The sequence below is a fragment of the Scleropages formosus genome, chromosome 10 (genome assembly GCF_900964775.1).
Source record: "Scleropages formosus chromosome 10, fSclFor1.1, whole genome shotgun sequence".
Lineage (NCBI taxonomy): Eukaryota > Metazoa > Chordata > Actinopteri > Osteoglossiformes > Osteoglossidae > Scleropages > Scleropages formosus.
Genome location: NC_041815.1, coordinates 31,014,692 through 31,036,108, shown reverse-complemented (window position 1 = coordinate 31,036,108; position 21,417 = coordinate 31,014,692). Strand labels below are relative to the sequence as shown.

Below are 21,417 nucleotides of genomic sequence, written 5' to 3'. Positions count from 1 at the left end.
GATCGACACGTCGGAAGGAAGCGTCTGTTCGGGACTCGCAGACGGCAGCTCCGGAGTCCAGTGGAGCTGCCGTGTCCCGTCCAGCGTCCGTCCCGACGCTTGGCCCCAATCGCCCCCCACGGACGCAAACCGCGTCGTTGGTCAGGCCAAGCAGCTGATGGGCACATGGTGCAGTTTCACCCACTTCCCTCCCGCCCAGGAACAGACCCAACACTGCGCCGCCTGTCAGGAGAAAAGCAGAGAACAAACTTCCTGTTTCCCGCCGGTGTGTTTTCACTTCCTTCGCTGGTGTTGCGGTGACCCCCCCCCCCCCCGACTAATAATGCTTCCTTCATCGGCGGTCCGGATTGCTTCCAGATGGGGAGTCGTAAGCCCGGGCCCAGCTGCGCGGTGGGATGCCAGGGTGCCAGAGGGGGCGTGTTGAGCCCACCCCTGCGTGATTTCTGCTCCCTGACCTGCACCGAACCAAACCGAACCGAACGGGGCCGTGGCTCAGGTACAGGACGGAGCCCCGATTTGACCAAATAAGGAAGCGTGATGATTGGCCAACAGAGAAGGAGTTTGAGCGACAGCAGCGAGTGACTAGCAGGACAGTTTCCCCCGTTGTTTCATTTCCATGCATAATTAATAACCCCTCTCCCCCCCAAAAAAAACAGATGTGAGGGAAACCACGTTCTCGCTGTCCCGCTGTCTCCGGTCCTCCGGTACCCAGGTCCACAAAACAAGTTGTATTGAACCAGGCGTTGATTTGTTCAGTCCAATGCTTAAAGGCTGAAGTGCGCTTTCCTGGGCCTCGAACCCGCATTTAGGGGCTTTTGGTTACACTCATTCATTTGGCAGATGATTCCACCAACAAAGCATATATCATAGATGGAACATCATATAAAGAGCTTTACATAGTGGACCCATGTCTCACACCACCATGTTGCTAGTTCACATCCCTCTAGTAGCTCCTATAGAAGTAACATTAAAAAAAGCAAATATAGAGACAATCAGAGCAGATGATGTTGGACTCATCGATGGAGCTGTCAGGAGATCCGGAGAGAAGTGGCTCTCAAAGAGATGGGTTCGAGACCCTTCATCGGTGTTGGAGGAAGGATTCAGCAGTTCCGAGGGACACGGGGCACTTGATGCACCGCACTGGGGGCAGAACTGAGAACCATCGGGCTTCTGACCTTCCAAAACACATCGATGTCAGTGGTTCTTGTCATGAAAGGTTGGGACTGAGGATCTGCAAGAGCTTAATGACCAAGGGCTCGATATTATTATTATTATTCTAATAAATTCATCATCATCATCATCATCATCACGTGGACAAGTATCAAATGAAATGTTACGCAGTTTAGCACATGATCTTGCGCAGTAAATCGGTTGTGTCTAAGCCAAGTGTTGCTCTGACCCCCCAGGAAACCACATGCTACTGCGTGTCCTGCCCTCTGTCTACGGCACTCAGCCGGGGGTCGTCCACCGGCACATCCAGCACCTGACAGCCTTGTTGTGCCAGGTGGAGCAAGCGGAAGAGCAGCACCTGCTACGGCTGCTACAGATGGTCGCCAAGGAAGATCCCCTGGTGAGCCCCTCCCTCCGCCTCGCACCGAGCCGCCGGTGCCGCCACAGCGAGTTCTGTCGCTCACGCAAACGTGTCCTCCGTTCGCCACTGCGACCAGGGACCCTGCCGGTGACCCGCGTTTTCGGGTCGTGTCGGAGCGCCACTAAAATGGTTTACTGTCAACAGCGGCACAAAGGCAACGATCCGCCGACGGAGAGCAGCCATCGTCATCGTTGTCGACGTCGCCGCCACCGCATTCCGACGTGGTGACGAACGGCTCATAATTGGAAAACAAACTGAACCGCTTTGTGTTCCTCATTTTTTTAATAAGCCTTGAGAAATAGCGGAATGTTCACAAACCCTGTTTTCGGTAAAAGAGATAAACTGCCCGAATTCCCATCGTTTGGAAAGGCTTTGTTGTCACAATGTGCTCACATGTAAACGGATGTAAAGAGGTGTAAACAGACAGGTGGACAGCAGCCAATCACATGGCAGGGAGTAGCACGGGGAGGGCACCGCAAAGCAGACCAATCGGAGCACAGCAGAGCTACAGCCAGCCAATCGGAGCTAGTCGCCGCAAAGAAGGGTCCTTTAGAGCGTTACGGAGGGGTGGGCGACCAATAAGACCGAAGCAGATCGAGGCCCAGCCAATCGCGGCACAGAACGATCATGCGGATAATCGCAGTGGGGTGGCGGTCCAAAGCGGACCAGTCAGATCACGGTAGACCTGTACCTGGCTGATAGTGCGTCACCGTGGGGTGGGTGGATCAGAGCGGGCCAATCAGAGCGCAGTGGAACCAGATCCAGCCAATCAGTGCACAGAATGCACTGCTCGTGTTGTGAGGGGAATGTTTTACATTTAGAAAGTTTTCGTTCCTGCTTTTTTGTGTTTCTCTGATCCAAAACGTTCCAGCCAAGTGGGCTGAAAAGCCTTTGTACAGACCCATGTGGCAATCCGTCGCTTTCGACAGAACCTCCTTATTTATCTCCTCCTCATGCGTGTCCTGCTGGCGCTGCTCCCTCTCCCTGTCCCCTCCTCCCTCTGCCCAGATGTTGAGCTCGTCGGTGCCGCTGCTCGTGGAACACCTGGACGACCCGCGCTTCAACCACACTTTGCTGGCGGTGCTGGTGGGCGTGTCCCAGGCGAGCCCCGCCTCGCTCTCCGCCCACCTGCCTGCGCTCAGGGCCGTTGGGCGGCGTTTTCCTGCCCTCCTGGGTCCCATCGCCCAGGTCCACGGAGCCGTGGCTCTCGCAGATGAGGTGGGCATCATCCGCAGGTTACCCACAATGCCTAGGCGAAACCTCCAGCCTCTTCGCTTATTTGCCGTGGAGAGCAGAGGTTGCTTTTCCTTATCACTTGAGATGCAAAGTGATTCATTTATATTTATTTAGTTCTAATCAGACACTTTTCTCCAAAGTGACTTCCAGTGAACTCTACGTAGTGTTATCAGCCCACACACCTTATTCACCATGGTAACTTATACTGCTAGATACACTACTTACACTGGGTCACTCATCCATACATCAGTGGAACACACTCTCTCTCTCTGTCATTCACACACTACGGGTGGAACCTGAACGGCATGTATGTGGACTGTGAGAGGAAACCAGAGCACCCGGCAGAAACCCACACAGACACGGGGAGAATGTGAAAACTCCACACAGACTGAGCGGGGATCAAACCCGCGTCGACTCGCACCACCCGGGCGCTGTGAGACAACAGCACTACTTGCTGTGCCGCTGTGCCACCGTGCCGCCCACATGGTATAAACATGGTAAAAACGCAGGGGAATGGAGGTTTGTGTTGACAAGGGGCAGAAAACAGCCCTGCTGCCTACCCGGGGGGTGTAAATCTAAGGGCAGTTACTCCAAGACGGCACAGCTCTGTAATGCAATCAACTGTGAACAGACGTGCTGCCAAACAACATTTCAGGTAAAAAAACACGGTATGTGTTTGAGAGGAAGCATTGCATGAGCGAGCGAATGAGCGAGCACCACGCGAAGGACACGTCTGAGCCCTTGACAAACATTGCCAGGGTTTCTTGCCGGTGTCTCTGGGGACGGCTGTTCCCCTGGAGAAGGGGCGGCCGCGGGTTCGAGGCCCCATGAGCGCATTCCACACCGTGAGCCTGGTGCCGAAGGGGAGCGACGGGCCGGGCGCTCCCTCGAACCCGACTCCGGCCACGGGGAAACTGGGGCTGGGTGTGGGGGACACACCTTTACTCTAACTGCTTGGGGCTCAACGCGGTGAACGCTCCCAACCCTTTGGACGCCTGTGAAGCAACGTTGTTTACGCAACCTGTGGTCTTCGTCTTGGGCAACGAGCTTCGTGGAAGACCCCCCATCGAGAGCACTGTGATGTAAAAGCGGTCTGTTTCCGAGTAACAGCGGCGCTGCTCTGGCCCTTTGGGTCCACGTGGAACCGCCTCCTGTCGAGATACGATCCAGCGACTCGGCTGCGTGGAGCGAGTGCCGCACCGCAGCGCCGGCCGTTTATGTTACGCGACTCCAGCAGCGCCGTAAAAATGGGCGAACGAAGGAGACGGGAGAGAATGCGGGCAGCATGTGGAACACATTGGAACATTACAGAGCCACACTGCGGTCTTCGGGGGGGGGGGGGGCGGCGGAGGCGGGAGGTGTACGTGAGCGGAGGATGGGATCGCAGCAGTCTGCCACAGGGCATTCTGGGAGATTGACCAGAAAACAATAGGGTTACACATGGGGCTGATAAAGAGGGCTGCTTGCGTGTGTGTGTGTGTGTGTGTGTGTGTGTGTACATGTGTGCGTGTGAGGGAGGGATGGAGGGAGGGGCTTGCACTGTCGTGCAGAGCGGAGACTACGGGTGCCTGGCCATCGTTCTGGATTATTCCACATTCCCGCTGATGAAACGCCGGTCACCCTGGTGATAACAATCCCCATGAGCTCCTGGAGGACTTCTGTCCACCCACCTGTGTGAGGTGCTGCAGGAGGTGACCCCCCCACCCCCCTGCGGTCGTCCTGCACAGGAGTCCATCTGTGTTTAGCAGCCAGCGGAGGTTAAAATAAAGAGTAACTGTCAAAGTGTCAAACGTGTCCAACATGTCCCAAAACTGCCCGTCCAGCCAAAGGAAACAGCGGGCTGTTTTCATGGCTCCGGGTTGGGCGAGTACCGCGGTTTTACTGACGTCCTCCGGTGGCCCTGAATTCAGACAGAGGTCCCCCAGTCTCAGAGCAGGATTTCACAATGCCGCCATCGAGGGACCAAAAATGTTATTAACTATTATTCATCTAGCGCTTCATAGAGCAGGGTAGTTTTTACCACATCACTTCAGGGTAAGTACCTTGATCGAAGGGCACTACAGCAGGAAGGGGATTTGAACCCGGGTCCTTCGAGCGGAAGCCAGCAGCAACAGCTCTAACCACTGCGCCAGTGTCACTGTGTGGGCCCCCTGGGGACGCTGGACAAGCACACGTTGAGGGACACCGAAGGCGCGTGAAGGTACAAGCCACCTAACCCCTCACCCCCGCTCCCAGGCTCTGGCGCGCAGCTCTCTGACGTCCCTGATGTGCCTGCTGTCCAGCTCGGAACGCGGCGTCCACCACGGGCTGCTGCAGGAGGTCCGAACCCTCGCCGAGCGCTTCTCCTGCATCTCGGGCGCCGGAGACGTGAACCGCACGGGCAACAGCTTCACGGGCCTCGGCCGCCTGCCAGGCCGCCACCTGGACACTGGCCCCGCCTCCAGGGACAGGTACGCGCCCCCCCGGGACGCCCCCATTGGTCACGCCCCCAAACTGCCTGCCGTGCACAGTATAGTATGGTACGGTTCCCGTTTTCACCCCACTTTCCCACACGCTCCCTCACAGGCCATGTATTGTTGCAGCTGTAATCGTGTGACTTGTTTTACCGCAGTTTTCCTCTGCTGCCCGACACAAATCCCTGCCGTTATGCACAAATCACACCGTTGAAGCGAAAAGCTTCTTTCTTGCAGTCAAGAGTTCAGTCAACAGCTTGTGTCGTTTTTTGCGCTCGGGACCCTTAACTACACCGGAGCTCGGGTTCGAGAAGAAGCGCCGCAGTGCCGTTCGCGCCCACGGAGCGCTGCTGTCAGTTTGGTGCTGGGGGGAGTGTCCGTGGGCCCGGTGCCAGCACCTTGACTGGTCGTGTGCGTGTGGCTTAGGGCAGAGGGCGACGCGCAGGAACCGGGATCGGGGCCGAGCAGCAGGGGGGGCGGCAGGATGCTGCGGGGGAACATGGGGACCTTTGGACAGAGTGTGAGCAAAGACACCCCAGAGCAGCTGGACAGGGAGTCTCCACTGCCACAGCGGACGACCAGCGAAGAGCATGGGGGGACACACTCCAACAGGTGGGCCGTCGGCAGGTGTGTGTGTGCGTGCGTGCGTGCGTGCGTGCGTGCGTGCATGTACTGGAACAGGGTGTTCGGTCGTGACCCTGCACCTCCGGTCTCCAGGTCCAGGAGCCTTGTGCTGCCCGTCCGCTCGGAGGAGGGGAGTGTGGAGCACAGCACCGAGGGGCGACCCGCCGAGGGGTGTGCCGGCGCCCCCCCTCCGCACGGTGAGGACGACTCGGGGCGGGGGGACTGGCTGCGGCTCCACCTGAGGAACAACGAAGAGCGAATCAGAGCCTTCGCCGAGGAGATGAGACGACACGTCCCCCCCCCGGAGCGGTGCGTCATCGAAGGTACGGTACGGTTATGCAGGGTAGGCCCCCCGCGGTCCACCGCCACATAGTAAATACCCCCAGAGCGGTACATGGCAGTTTACTCCACTGGAACTCCAGACTTCAGCGCAAACCCTGAACGCTGACTAGATGTGGAAACTGAGAGGTGGGAAATGAGCAGTAAATGGGGACCGAAGACAACCGGTTTCGGTAAAGACGACTGGAAGCGACGATAAGGAGCCTGTTCTTCCCCTTCCTGCGAGGGAGCACAGAGTGGAGACATCTGCACATGGAAACGTTTAGCGCTCCTGCTTCTCGGCAGCCTCTGCGGACCCCCAGAACCGCCACATTGAGCCCTTGGCCGGATTCCGAGCGCGGACTCAAGGCAGCGCCCCCCCCCCCCATTCCTGTGGTGCCTGGCGCAGCCCTCGTCTCACGAGCAGTGAAGCTGCCGTGTCAGGAGAGGGGCCGCGAATGGCAGCCGAGCGCAGGTTCGAGAACAGCGACCAGACGAGGGGACGGTCCGAAGGTTGCGCTAACAGTGCGGTAAAACCAAAATCACCCCCCCCCCGTACACATCTGCGGTGGAGGAGATCCTCTGCGGGAGAGACTTTCCACATGATGTGTGTGTGTGCTCATCTCTGGTGACCTTTGACCTCGGCCTGGGATTAGCGAGTGCTCTGACACTTCCTGATGCCTCACATTTTTCTTACTTTTCGCATTTACCAGCTGCCTTACTGTGGTAATTTAGTGGGAAATGTTGTTTTTGAAGGAGCCGCAGTGTCTGTGTCAGTGCAGTGCTTTGTGTAATCACACACAAACACACACACACACAGGCTGCCACTCGGTGGAGAAAGAGACCCGTTTTAAGGGTCTCATGGGACTGTAGGGTGGGGGGGGCATTCATGCGTGGGCTCCGCGCTGACGTAACTGCAGCCTGTCAGTGGTGCGTGGGGCTGTTCAGTGCTGTGTGTGTCAAACCCTGTCCCCCCCCCCCCCTTGCAGACCCCCCCCAGGGTGGCAGCTCTGTGGCCACACTGTCCTTCTCCTGCCCCCTGAAGGGGACCTACTGCCTGTACGCCAAGTCCAGCTTTTCCCTGAGCAGCACTCAGCCGCGTCTCTGGCTCCAGGCTATGCTGCTCTTCTGCCAGGTGAGCCCTCAACCCCTGAGTGAACTAAGCCCCTTACTAGTGCTTACTAACCCCCCACCTCCACCCAGAGCAAGGCCACCGAGCCGCTGTGTTCCGAGGACCCGGCCGTGCGCCCTCTGCGGGCCATGTGGGAGCAGACGGAGCCGAAGGGGGAGCTGAGCTTCGAAGAGGCCGTCACCCCGCCCACGTTCCCCCACGCGAAGGTGCGCGACCTCTGACCCCCCCAGCCTCCCCCTCCTTCACCTGCACAGTTCTCAGTTTCTGCAGAGTCACTTTCGTGCCTCCGAACCGTTTTGCGAGCTCCTCCAGGGTACAACAGCAGGCTCCGGAGCCGAACCAGCAACCATCTGGTCTGGGTCTCCGCTCGTCACGATGGCGCCGCGGGGGGAGCGGTCTGCGGTGTAACTAACCAAGGTCAAAGGCCAGGGCAGCTCCCCGGGGCTGTTTCGCTGTAACAGTGACACAGTGGAGTCCAAGAGCACCGCCCCCAACCCCTCCCTCACTGGGGTCACGTGTTCGATGGGGGACGGACGGCACACGCCTGCAGGACACGCTAATGAGCTACGACTACCTCACAAATCATGTGTCGTAAAGAGCGGCGTCTGGGTGTGGAGAATCTGCTGGGCGTCTGCGGTCCTTGTCCCCTCCAGGCGCGACCGGATGACCGCCGTGACCGTTCAACCAGCTCAAAAGATCCGCTGTGACTCCGGTCAGGAGCATGTCTGGCGAGCGGCTTCCTGCCAACAGGGTACGGGGTGAGAGACGCGGCGGTGCCTTACCTTCGTTGTACGTGTCTATTTATGGGCAGCAGGTGGCGCAGCGGTTAGAGGTGCTGCCCGCACGCCAAGGACTCGGGTTCAAATCCCAGCCCCTGCTATGGTGCCCTCGCTCAAGGCACTTACTCTGAACTGACAGAGTACAAATGACTCTGCTGTATAGATGGGTAAATCAGTGTAAAGAGCTGAACCCTGTAAATTGGAGAAAAGCATCAGTTGAAGCCACGTGTGCCGTCCGACACTTTCCTCCACGGTGACACTTCTGAACATTACGCTACTTAGTGAATTTACCCGGTTTTTACTGTACCAATTCAGGGAGAGTACCTCGCTCAAGGGTACTGCGGCAGGAGCAGGAAGTTCACCTTGCCAGATGAGAGCTCTAAATACTACGCCACCCGCTGCCCGGAGTGAGGTGCTGGAAATGGGCGGGGCCTGTGCCCATTGGCGAGGTTTCACCGTGATCTCAGGACAGGGTGTCGGGCCCTGGGGTTGGCGCTACACAGCGACCGTGGGGTGGGGTGGGTGGAAGAGGCCCTGTGGACCCGGGCGCCGCCGCCACCATCTTGAAAGCGTTAGAAGCGTGCAAGCGTGTCGTTCAGACGGTAAATACTCTTGTTTTGGAGCAGCGTGCCGCAGGGGGAGAGGGGGGCAAACCAAGACGGCACCAGTGGAGACAAACGGGCTCCTTTGTGCACCGAGCGCTGGCACGGACCCGCCCACGGGGTCTGTTTGCTCGGGGTGGTGCGGGGTGGGGCGGGGGGTGGTGCAGGGGCCTTCGATCGTTCAGCCTCGTAGCGTTTCCAGCCCGAGCTGCGCAGTGTTTCTCCAACACGCCAACAACGCACTCCTGTTTTCTTCTGCGGCTCGGCAACAACAACAAACAATGTGACCGCAGCACGTCTCTTTTCGGTGTCGCCATGGGCGGGGCGGGGCGGGCGCGCTCTCATTTAGGCCATGATTTAAGGCTCAAGGACAGAGACAGAGGCACGACGGCCCTCCCACTCGCAAGCACGGGCTGCGGGACTCACTGCGACAGCCCCCAGGTGGCCCCCAAGAGGCCACTTCCTGTTGTGCAGGGCTCGCTTCCTGTTAGCATCCCACCTTTGACCCCCGGCTGCTGCCCCCCTTCATTTGAATGGAAGATTTAAAGTGTTTCCTTTCAAGCTGTTTTAACAAGGACAGGATATGAACCCAGGTTCAGGAATTATACCTTAGAGCGTCGGTTCTAACTGGAAACGGCTTTCCGGTTTCGCTCCTGACTTACGACGTCTCGACGCACGATGATTCAGCGCACCTTTCTCACCGCGCCCGAACAGCGCGAGTGCCGTGTAGAAGGAGCCCTTTTCCACACAGGACCCCCAGCACTCGTCTCTCCGCTGTATTTACCTGTGACAACGAGTGAGAAAATGAAAATGGGCATGGAGGAGGTGCTGAGCTCACAGCGCTAAGCTATATGCACTGATTTACCCCTTTATACAACTGCTGAATTTTTAACTTGATCAAAGCTACTGGGGCTGGAGGTGGGGTTCAAACCAAGAACCTTCAGGTTCCTGCTGCCCGACTGCTATTTTTGTAATAACAGCTGTTAGTAGTATTAGTGTCCTGGAGCCGCACCTCCGATGGTCTCGAGCTCCGGCTGCGAGCGTCCAGAGCTCTGCGGGCCTGAAGAAACCGCGTGGGGGGCCGGAACCCACTCGCTCTCCAGGGGAGGGACGGCCGAGCAGAGAGCTCATCTATGGGAGTCGGTGCTCTCAGCGCAGGACCCCCCGCAGCCCCATCCCCACACGTTCTCCAGTTTCCACATGCTTGCTGACAGAACACACCCCTCCGGGGTCCCGCGAGCGACGGCACTGCCAGTAAACCTGGAAGGCATTAGCAGGAGCACGTGAAAAGAGCCCAGAGGGTGACTTAGACAGGCAGGAGAAGCTGCGGCCCCCAACACACACGGTCCTGGTTTGGTCCAGGGACGGCAGTAGTGGTGCTTCCGAGGACTGCGGTGGGAAACCCGACTTTCTTGGGAATCATAACTTTGTGCTGCTTCCACGTGGGCTCTGCAAGTGCTCAGCTAAGGATTCGCCCGACTGCGGTACACAGGTCCCTTACCGTTCGTGCCACCGACAGTCAGACTCCCCTTCCCAGAATGCATCCCAGAGGAAGTGGCACGGATACGACACACAGCATCTCCCTGTGAGCTTCGCTGTCTTTCGGGATCATTTACTGTGGTCGTTATATTACATGAAATGAAGAGCAGGTGTTTCCAAAAGTGACTGAAAACGATACGATATTGTGATCAGTCGTCCTCTTCACTCGACACCGAAGTGTAATTTGTAGCAGTTACACGCACACACGCACACAAACACACACTCACTCATCTGCCTTCTGCCAGAGTGATTCCCACAAGAAACAATCGTGGCATCAGCTGAAGGAAGTGTGTGACACACACGGTGACTAACATCGTCCATCCCCTGGGGGACGCCGTGGAGGCCGGGGGCAGTGGCTGTGTGGTCGCACGGAGGTGGGGAGAAGGGGGGCCCCTGAGGCTGTGCCGGAGCGATGGACCTTCAGCTCCAGCTCCGCAGCCCAGGTGGTTAAGGGCCTACGATGTTGAGTGCTGTGTCTATCCTCTCTGTGGACCCCGTTCAGACCACATGATGTGAGGCGTCGACCGTCACTCTGCTCTTTCCTTGTCCTTCCTTTCTCCAGGACGTGGAGAGTCTGCGGCAGCACCTGAAGGAGGTACGCTTCTTCGACCTGTTTGGCTACAGCGAGGAGGCACGCGACTGGCTGTGCTTCATGTGCAACAACCCTGAGAAGGCCACAGGTATACTGTTCGTAGCCCTCCGCCCCCCGTGTGCATTGCCGTATCTGCGCCGTGGTGGAGTCGGGACTCGGACCACCTGAAAGCCCACAAGAGCGCACTGCAGCGACACATTTAGGAAGTTGCAGATTTCCACATTGCCAGCACCACGGCATTTTTGTGATCTCGGGGGACTTGAAACCCCAGACCCATCCAGGGCCCCTTCCGCATCACTTATGGCAAGAGAAGCAGCAGGAAGCAGGTTCTAGTCGCGTGTGCGTTTCTTGTTTGGGATCAGATGGCTCGCTATTTGAAACAAAGGGTGCTGGCGAGGGAGCGACCCCCCCCCATCCTCCACTGAGCATTGCCCCCACGGGACACTTTTGCTTTCGAAAATATGCGTCGTCACATGAAAAGTGGGGGCGAAAATGAAATATTGCGTGAAAATGTTTTACTGGGACAGCGAAACTTTTTGTGCGGCAGCGAGGTAAGAACAAACAGGACACACTGGATGTGTTGTTACCTTTTCATCACATTTTCCTTTATCCTACGCTCCTTAAAACGGCCCCTTCTGCCCCTCTTCCCCAGACGGGGTAAAGGAGATGTGGTCAGACAGGCGGAGGGTCTGGTGGCTGCGGGTTCGACGCCACCCGTCTCCCAATTCAGACCGCATGGAAGGGAGGTTTTGCTCCCCGGGGCAAACGACACGAAGGAGAACTTAATGACGTGCAGAAGGAAAGCAGGACCCAAACAACCTGCTTCCCACCTTCAGCTGGACTTGTTGGAACACGGCACTGCCCTGCGTGGGTGGGGACCCAGCGGCGCCGCTCCTCTGGCTCCGGCCTCTTTTTTTCCCGACTGGCTCCCACACATAAATAACGTAACGTACGCATGAGTGCCACTGAGAGCCGAGGAACGACGGTCCTGAGCAGGAGGACAGGAGACATTCAGCCTCCCGGTCTTTATTTTCGTGTGTGTGGGAAAGGAGACGGCGCTCCAACTGCATCTCCACTTATCTCCCGGCAGATAAAGTGTCTGAGGAGCACAGAGCGCTGGTGTTTGGACCAGATAGAGGTGCTGAGCCTGTTTCACTGTGCGACAGCACTCTCTGTGTGTGTGTGAGAGATCATCTGTGATTTTGTTTTTTATACATCCTTTGCCCCTGTGCCCGAATTTGGTGGAAGCCTCCTACTAGTGGGTAAAAGGTGGTTAAATGTGGACGAAGGGCCAGTATTGGCTTGGTTGAGACCTGCTGTTCTGTACTCAAACTCTGAACAGTGCACCTTCTGTCTGCCATTTATCTCACCCTGGCAGCTGCAGTTCACTGACTCCTTTCTTGCTCCATCTGAGAGGTTAGAAGCACCAGGCAGAGCTGATAAATTACGGGCTCCTCACAATGGGTCACTGTGTGCTGAAATCCTACTTCCTGTCAGACTGGGGGAGACCAATGGCCTAAACAGGGGTTCGAGTGGCCCTAATTGGGTGAGACAGACAGTCATCAGACCAGCCACAGCTCAATGAGGCTTAGTGAGGACAACCAGAGTCTAGAGTGTCCCCCCGGTGACAAAAAGAGAGATGTGTCTCCCCTGCAGTTGTGAACCAGGACGGCCAGCCACTGATCGAGGGACAGCTAAAGGAGAAGCAGGTGAGATGGAGGGTCATCAAGCGCTGGAAGACCCGCTATTTCACCCTAGCTGGGAACCAACTACTCTTCTGCAGAGGCAAATCGGTAGGTCTGCTGAGGGACTGCTGGGGGAGCACGTCTGTGGCCTGTCCTCCTCGCACGGTTGTGTTCGTACAGTACCGGTACAGATTTTGAGTACACCTGCTTGAAAATGGATGCTCGAGGAAAGGAATTTGCTCTTAAGGACTGATGAGTAAACAAGTGAAATGCTGAGTTGCCGAGTATTTCTAGGACTTGGACAGGGAGAGTCACGAGTTCCACCCGTGTAGTTCCTTCTGCCCAGCGTGGTGGCGGCAGCATCATGTTGTGGGGAAACTTTACTAGCTTTACGACTAGTTGTAAGTCCTTCATTCTTCAGCAAAATACTGAGGGAACGTGAAGGAAAACTAAAAGTAATTAGTTGGACTTCACTTCTCAAAAGAAAAAATAGTTTCCAGTACATGTACTCAGATTTTTGACAGGTACTGTGTATCCCCTAGATGCAGCTGAGTCACCCTAAAGTTCCCAGGAGCAGGGCAGACCTCTGCTGTTCGTGAGCAACAACATTATTGTTCCCTGAGAGAAACACAAAGAGATGAGTGGTTCTACACACAGCCACATGAGTCACCGTCTATCATAAATGAGGATTAAAAAATCAAGACCCGAAGGTTTTCCTCAGTACCGGTACACGTGCCGTAGCCGGGTGCCAGTCAGATGGCGACCCGGAGAGCCAACTCGGGCTGTTAACCAGTGTCCATCATGCCTGAGAAAACTTATAATGAGAACAACGGAGGGAAAAAAGTGGCAACACTGTGGTCAGTTAGCCACCCACAGAGCCGCCATGGCAAATGCAAAAGACGCCAATGAACGCAAAGCCGCTGAGTGGGCGCTAGGCCCGTTAGCCGCGAGTGCGCCACATCTGCACCCTTTTACCATTGTGCTGTTTTGGAAAGTGCCTGCAGTACTTTTAACATGTGAGATGGGCTCATTATTGTACTTCTGTTGGGCAGAACAAAAGTTCTTATTGTTGAACAATGTCACGGTTGTTTTAATGAATCTCTGGCAACAAAAGAAAGGAGGAAGGGGGGGGGAATTAATTCTGAAGACCTCTCCGGGGCCAGCGGAACCGGGGGAGCAGCTCGGCGGGCCTCTGGGAAACACGGGCAGGCTTCACACGTGAGGCATGTGCGCGTCACGTTTCCCGTGTTCGTTTCGTGCTCCTGGTCGGTCTCTGCTCGGCGCACCACCATTGTGGTACAGATGATGTAAGAGTCGCGAACGTGAACGGTGCTCACGGTGAAAAGAGAAAGTCCCTTAACGAAGCCGTAATTAGGAGCACGACTGAGTCAGTGGAGCCACGGAGGGTGAGATAAACAGATCCCCTCGCATACAACCGCACCGGAGGCGCTGGCTGGGGGAACCGCGCCGTCAGGTTCAGTAATCGCTAACCGATGGTAACGGAAAAACTGCCTCTTTCAGGGTTAGCAGGAGGCATAGTGGTTAGAGCTGCCAGCTTGAAAGACACAGGTTCTAATCCCACCTCCTGCTGCAGTGCCTTTGATCAAGGTTCTTACCCTGAAGTGATACAGTAAAAATGACCTTGCCGTAAAAGTGGGTAGATCGATGTAAGAACCTTAGTAGAGTCAATCACGCTGGAGAAAAACGGAGTAAATTAAAGTAAAAGTCTTGACGCGCCTACAAAATGTTTGCCTAGAAGGGTTCGCAAAGATTTCTCTCCAGCTGTACCTCTAAGGTACAAAAAAGACATGTTGAACTGAACTTTACTCTGGTACTCGGGTGGGATCCAGCGTTCAGACTCTGCCAGGTAGACGTTGACATCATCACATCCAGTGACTTCGTAGAGAGTGGACGCTGAAGGCCACGATTCGCTGCCCCCCTCTTTGTTGATGTCCCCTGCAGAAGGAGGGTGCGGAGGACAGTCCCATCGAGCTGAGCAAGGTGCAGAGCGTCAAGGCCGTGGCCAGGAAGCGGCGCGACTGCGGCCTCCCGCGCGCCTTCGAGATCTTCACCGAGAGCCGCTCGTACGTGCTGAAGGCGCAGGACGAACAGCGCGCCCAGGAGTGGCTGCAGTGCATCAACGTGGCGGTGGCTCAGGCTCAGGCGCGGGAGCGGCAGCAGCAGGAGGCCACCACCTACCTGTGAGCCGGGCCCTACGGAGACCGATCCACGTTGAGAACCACGCAGCTTCAGGAAGGTAGAGCTATGACCGGCTCCACAGCACCCCATCTGGACACGTCCTGCACAGCGAGAGCTACTGGACCCACTTCCCAGCAGATGTGTCAGGGTGGCCTGTCCCCAAACTGCATGTCCCTGTGAGACGAGCCGTCCATCCCGGTGGGCGCAGAGCGAGAGCTTGGACACACACGGGCGAGACGTGACGGGGACAGCCCAGCGCTACGGCAGAAGAGGGGGGTCCAGCTGGTCAGCTACTGCTGATGATCTCAACTTCATACCCCCCTCAACTTGGCACCGTGTATAGAAATGCCTTTATGGCATGCGGGATTCTCTCTCTTTCTCCTCAAAAGTGCAGTTTCCTGACATTTTCTGTGAGCGTGTGGAAGAGCAACTGGTTCTTGCTCATCACTTGGTGGAGAAGGGTATACTATGTTCATTACCGCACCCAGTCGGCATCAGCGCGCAAACAAGTGAAAATGTAGAAATTTTAACTAGGAAGAATGAATTATGGATGAATTAGCCACTGGGCTCCGCATGGCGGTGTGTAAAGTGGGCTGTTGCTGAGCTCCCATATGTGTGCATCCTTACAGAAACCGTGACCCTTTGCTAATAACGGGAGGGATGGGGAGGCCGCAGCTCCGTGTCCCACGGGGAGGGCGAGCAGCCAAATGCAGCGGCTCCGTCTTTGTCCCGGACACTCGCCGCTCCCGCACACACGTGTCACAGGTGGACAGTAAAACTGACGCTGGGCTCATGTCCGCGGTTCCCTTGACGCTGAGCCAAAGTGTGTTTGATGGCCTAAATGAGGGTGACGCAGCCGTCCTTCCAGTAGCGTCCGGCACCGGGGACACAAACTAACCTCGTTAACCGCTCATGGACTTTTACTACTAGATCTCTGCCAGCATAAACTACTCGATACTGAGTACCGTGGTAAACTAGTGCAGCCTTAGCTCATTTAGCAGCGTTCAGCACTTTCCCAGCATGCTTCGGGGGGATCGCAACTGCCAGGGTGCCACTGCGCACACTATCGTGGCCAGTATGAGCTTCAGAGCTCCACTCCCATGTTCAGTGTTCACGTTAAAGGGACATAATGAGCAACTGTGACAGTTGGGTGATGCCGGTCCTCAAGGAGCCCTCGGCCACGAGGACAACAGGGCTGCGGGAACGCGCAGGAGTGCGAGGAGTGACTGCGCGGAAACAGGGGAGACACGTGACCTCTGACCCTTTGCTGTGCTCTCTGTGGCAACACTCACTTCTCTCAGTTTATAGCTATAACAGCTCACAGTATTCTCCACTTTCAGGTTTATTACTTATGTCCTGTACCAAGCAGGGTCAGCAGGGGGCACAGCGGTCAGAGCTACCACTTTCTATTCAAAGGACCGAGGTTGGAATCCCCTCCTGCTGTAGTGCCCTTGATTGTGGCTGTGTAAATCGGTAAATCAGTGTAAACATGAGTGTCTTACGCCGTAAGTTGCTATGGGCTCAGGAGTCAGATAAGTAAATGCTGTAAAAATGCAGTGTTGCACAGCTGCTAGAGGGAGGCCCATGTGCCTCTGCGCTGATATCAGGGCTGACAGAAACGGTGAAAACGTCTCGTGTCGAGTGGAAAGTCGCCGATGCTCCTGTGTCTGTGTCGCCCCCTTGAGGAGCCTTCCTTCATTACACGTACAGATGACGCAGCTACAGACGTACAGAGAAAGTGCACTTTGTGACATCCAGCACCAGGCCCACGTTATGTTTCTATTTATTCACGTCTTCATTCATCTCACACTTTTCTACAAGGTGTCAAGCTAATTACTGCGATTTAGCTGGTTTACCCATCGCTGCTATTGGGGGGCTGGGGGGTAAACAACTGAAACGGGACATCTGTTCGTAACTCGTTTGTTTCTTTGTATCTCCCACCACTGTGTCATAATCAATAAAAGCTTAATAATACAGAGATCCCTCAACTAGTTACAGGGTGCAGTTCTGTAAAAAAAACAAATTAAACGTTTTCTACTAGGCTTTTACGGACAGGAACGAACAAACACTCTGCAGGCCCAGGACCTGAACGCGAACACACGTCGACTGGTGGTACACCCCGACCCCCCTCCCTCACCCACATCGAGAGGGAAGAGCGCGTCTCCATAGCAACCCGCTACGCAGCCCTAGCACTGGGAACGTTGTGAGCGTTCTGCGGAGGAGGCACGTGGAAGGCAATTTCCGGCAGGAATCGGGAGTCGCCACAGGAACCGCGGACGCAGCGACGAGCTCTCCCAGGGCCGCCGGCGCCAGGTAATTTCCTTTCGGCCGTACTCGCCGAGCCGCCGTGCGAGGCGAAGACAGGCATGAGCAGTGGCTTTCCGAGTTCACGGATGTCCTGAGGAGGCGTGAGGGGCCCCCGCTGTCGGTGTTTGTCGGCATCGGCAGGAGGCACAGATTCGCTGCGATGTATCAAAAGACGAGCGAGAGTTCCTACGCCCCATCACGCATGACCATCGACTCCCTCCGTGATCCACAGTCATGTGCGAAGATGCTGCTCGCATTCGGTCAGGGTGGAAAGATGAATTTTGGGTTCACCATAAAAACCCGTGAGAGGAAGCTGGCCAGTTGGTGTGCGTGTGTGTGTCTTGACCCCACACTTTTGACAACTCACTTCCTCCTCCAGCCACTTCCTTATGCTCCACCACGGTCCTGGGTGCGAGGTGCATAGTGTGCTATGGCGCTGCCTTTAACTTTTAAATGAAGGAGTTAGGACGTGCGGTAAGCAGCACCACAGACTGCAGGCACTGTACTTCACCACCGTTGTTAGCCATCTGAGCCGTTTCCTCGTGGGGAAGCCTCAAACGGTACCCACTGCGCTGGAAAGGGCAGTTACCATGGTTACCAGCTGGCTACAGGCTGCACTGCAGTGCTGTCTCCTGGTGACCAGGGACTCGGCGGGGTCCTGGACGGAACGGACCTCTTGCCGGTGTTGTACCGCAACCAAACAGCCAAAAGCCTCCGATTCTCTCTGAAAGTACCGGAAGGATTTGAGATGAGTCTATATCCACTTGTGGCCTGTTGGTCTCTACATTCTCGGTACTGTTTTGGTGTCTGCGGCAGAGCCATCCTGCACAACCGTCGTCCAGAGTCCTGACTGCGTCCAGCACGTCCACGCTCTCTTCACGAGCCCCTCGGAGGAGTAGCCCCCAGCGGCCGCCATGACTGCCCCACCGGAGCTGCTCTGGAAGTGGATGGAGCTGCATGACTCGGTGGGCCTCTGGAGCGAGGCGTGGTCCTCGCAGCGGCGCCTCCAGTGCTGGTCCCGCCCACCCCAGCCCTCCCGCCGCACATCGCTGGCCGAGCACAGGCTGTACCGGGCTGCGTGGGCCGGCTGCATGGAACAGGTCAGGGACCTCCTGGCGCAGGGCGTCCCAGCAGACTGCCGGTGAGTTCTGACCTCAGCTGAGAGCAGCGCCGCTGGTTCCAGTGACGACCACATCGGTATGCCCTCTACTCCTTGTGTGTCCGTGTGTGCTGGCAGGGACCTCCGGGGCTGGACCGCCATCCACCACGCCGCGTTCAACGGCCACCTTCCTCTGGTGCACTTCCTGCTGCAGAAGGGAGCCGAGGTGGACGGACGGGACTCATTTGGCTGCACGCCCCTGCACCGGGCCAGCTGGGCAGGTCACACGACAACGGCCGACTATCTTCTGCAGGCGGGAGCCTCCCCCACGGTGCGGAGCTGCTCCGGCCACACGGCCCTCCATCTGGCCTCTGCCAACGGGCACCTGGAAACGGCCAGGGTCCTGCTGCAGGGTGGTGCCCGCGTCTCGGCCCGCGATGGCCACGGCTGGAGCCCGCTGGACTGGGCCGTGTTCCATGGGTGGGCCGATGTTGCGGACCTGCTGCTGGACGGTGGGGGGCCGCTGGAGGGACCAAATGGGGGGCCGCTGCTCCTGGCCGCATCTGCCGGGCAAGAGGGCTGCATCAGACTCCTCCTCCACCGGGGCTCCAACCCCAATGCCACACGTGCCAACGGGCAGACAGCCCTGCACCTCTGTGCCATGTCCTCAAATAAGAGGGTGACTGAGCTCTTTTCACCAAACCTTGCAGGCGTCACTCACGTCATGAGCATTTTGTCCTGAAAGTGTGTCCAGAAAGTAAATTCCTATAAACAAAGTATCACTACTATTAATTTAAATGGATACAAAAATGAATACATTCCTGAGTGACAAAAGCTACACCCCTTTTTTACAAAACATGTACAATTCCTGCCTTACCCCAACCTTCGAGTAACAGACTTTTCGCTGTTAGAAACATGTTTGAGAAATATTTTGCATTTACTTTGTCATAAACGGATCTCGCACCCAAGTGAAATTGTGCATCGAAGCTTCACCCAATTTGCTCACAGATTGTTAGTTAGTCTCTTATTTACTACAAGTCATGACTACACAGCCAGGGCACTGAGAACAGGGCACTGTTACCTACTCGATCGATGAACCTTGGTGCAGCAAGTGGTAGGTAACAAACTAGGTTTGCTTGAGACTTTCATGTCTGCAGCTATGTCTCCTTCTCTTAACGTAATGCATAAGTTGTACTTTAGCTGAGATGTTCGTCACTTCGGACAAAAGCGTCTGCTAAATGAATACACGTAAAACACTCAGGCATGTGCACGAGGCATCCCGGCTCACCCAACGGAGTGACTCTGCAAGCCGTTCAGTGGGAAAGACACATTTAGGAGTGGCTGCCGCTCTGTCCTCACCCGAGAAGCGGAGCTGCAATGTTGCTGACATTGACATTTAATTTCACAGATGCTCTTCTCCCAAGTTGTATGCAGTTAATTTTACGTAGTATTTAGCTGACACTGTTATCCATGGTGACTTACAGTGTTAGATACACTGCTCAGAGTTGAAGTGATTCACCCATCTGTACAGCACAGCAATGTAACACACACACACACACACACACACACACACACACACACACACACACACTCGGTCATCAGTCCACCTGAAACATGTCTTTGACTGTGGAGGAAACCCACACACCTTTGTTCAGTGTGCTGTTCATAATACGTACTACAGAGGTGAACGAGCACAGGGACACAAACATACTACTACTACTATTAATAATAATAATAATGGCAGTATTGTAGAGTCACTCACAAAGGGAAACTGCACTGTTATGTTGTGCTCTAATGTTACCTACTGAAGTTACTGTATCCATTTTAATGGGTTTTACCATAAATGGGTGTCACTTTTGGGGCTCTTTTACCTTTGAAACTAACAGTAACTATGTCTCTGCGTTATGAGAATCCACTCCATGATTTTCAGGAACGCTTTACCCTCATAAGGAGGGGGAACACAGCTGCTGCTGTTGCTGCTCTTTCTGCAGAAGTGTAGCTTTTCTTCTCCCACTATGGAGGCGACAGGGACCACAGGCCAGTGGCTCCGCTCTGAGGGATGGACAGACGGCAACAGGACCGTCACGGCAGCGTCTCTGCTGCATCCTGCCCGGCCCCATTAAAAAGTGAACCGTACTGTCTGTTCCCGGGAGCCGTGAACCTGCGCCGCTGCTGACCGCCGTCTCATTTCATCTACAGGTCCTACAGCAGCTGCTGAAGGGAGGCGCGAGTGTCGCTGCGGCAGACACTGACCTGGTCACGCCTCTTCATCTGGCAGCGGGGACGGGATCGCGTGCCATCCTTCACCTGCTCATCCTGAACAGGGCGGGGCTCGAGGCCCGAGACCGCCTGCACATGACCCCTCTGCACCACGCGGCGCTCAGGGGGAACGTGGAGGCCACCGGGCTGCTGCTGCACTACGGGGCCGAGGTGGACGCCACCGAGCGCCTGGGACGAACCGCCCTCCACCTGGCTGCAGAGAAGGGCCACTGCGACGTGTTGGAGGTCCTGCTGGACGCCGGCGCCAACGCCACTGTCACAACGCGCTGGATGGAAACGGCGAGCAGCATAGCGCGGGAGCACAGACAGCAGGGTGCGCTACTGCAGCTCCAGCGCCACCTGCAGGGGAAAGGCCTGTTAGAGGTGTAACGGGGCAGCGCAGACCTGATCGCGACCTCATCGCGTTCGATGTCAGCAAAATCGTGTGCTTGTGAGAGGTGGAGTTTGGTGGCTTCGCCCAGGGCCGTCACACCGCACCCCCTGCTGCACACAAACTCTTAATATATATACACACACACACACACACACACACACACACACACACACACACATTACGCTCCCTAACATAAACCGATGAAGTATGTGTTATGGCAATGCACAGCGAGTCAGTTAAAGCTCCAGATGACAGGTGTTTGAATTAGCAAGCAGACAACGATGGGGCCGGCTCAGTTACTGCTGCAGGTTGGAGGGAAGCTTCTGGAACACGCGCTTTCCTTACTCCTTACGTACATTGCACTCAAGTTGAACGTTAAATGAACTGTAACCGCAACATGGTGAAAATACATTCCAACCTGTGTGAATCTCAGGAAGAGTTACAAGCTGTATCTGTATTTTAATGAAGTGCCCAAGGCATGTTAATCTTAGGGTAAGAGTCAGAGTGGTGTTGATACGATGACATTTTTCTCTTATTTAAAAACTCAAAACAGCAGACCTGTAGACGCAACTGAAAGCTGTACTTCGTTTTTTTCTGTGCCCTAAATA

At 55.8% G+C, this 21,417-nt stretch overlaps 2 protein-coding genes across 2 annotated transcripts in view; both read left to right on the top strand.

Moving 5' to 3' along the window:
• The window catches only part of veph1 (ventricular zone expressed PH domain-containing 1), a 29,177-nt gene extending 12,408 nt beyond the window's left edge, over positions 1–16,769 (top strand). Inside the window, exons 6-15 of the mRNA XM_029255477.1 lie at positions 1,407–1,570; positions 2,600–2,809; positions 5,063–5,277; positions 5,707–5,892; positions 5,998–6,227; positions 7,212–7,357; positions 7,426–7,560; positions 10,837–10,954; positions 12,523–12,659; positions 14,514–16,769. Of these exons, the coding sequence (XP_029111310.1) occupies positions 1,407–1,570; positions 2,600–2,809; positions 5,063–5,277; positions 5,707–5,892; positions 5,998–6,227; positions 7,212–7,357; positions 7,426–7,560; positions 10,837–10,954; positions 12,523–12,659; positions 14,514–14,756 (1,784 nt within the window). The 3' untranslated portion in view covers positions 14,757–16,769. The remainder of the gene's footprint in view (positions 1–1,406; positions 1,571–2,599; positions 2,810–5,062; positions 5,278–5,706; positions 5,893–5,997; positions 6,228–7,211; positions 7,358–7,425; positions 7,561–10,836; positions 10,955–12,522; positions 12,660–14,513) is intronic.
• A 1,182-nt stretch (positions 16,770–17,951) lies between these two features.
• Positions 17,952–21,369, top strand: ankrd67 (ankyrin repeat domain 67). Its single transcript, XM_029255480.1, has 3 exons — positions 17,952–18,198; positions 18,295–18,835; positions 20,356–21,369. The coding sequence occupies exons 1-3, from the start codon at positions 17,972–17,974 to the stop codon at positions 20,803–20,805; spliced, it is 1,218 nt and encodes a 405-aa protein (XP_029111313.1). The 5' UTR covers positions 17,952–17,971; the 3' UTR covers positions 20,806–21,369.
• Positions 21,370–21,417: the final 48 nt, after the last annotated feature.

Coding starts and splice junctions, on each gene's coding strand:
- ankrd67 (XM_029255480.1), top strand. CDS start 17,972: ATGACTGCCCCACCGGAGCTGCTCTGGAAGTGGATGGAGCTGCATGAC. Junction 18,199..18,294: donor GGCGTCCCAGCAGACTGCCG/GTGAGTTCTGAC, acceptor GTGTGCTGGCAG/GGACCTCCGGGGCTGGACCG. Junction 18,836..20,355: donor CCATGTCCTCAAATAAGAGG/GTGACTGAGCTC, acceptor TTTCATCTACAG/GTCCTACAGCAGCTGCTGAA.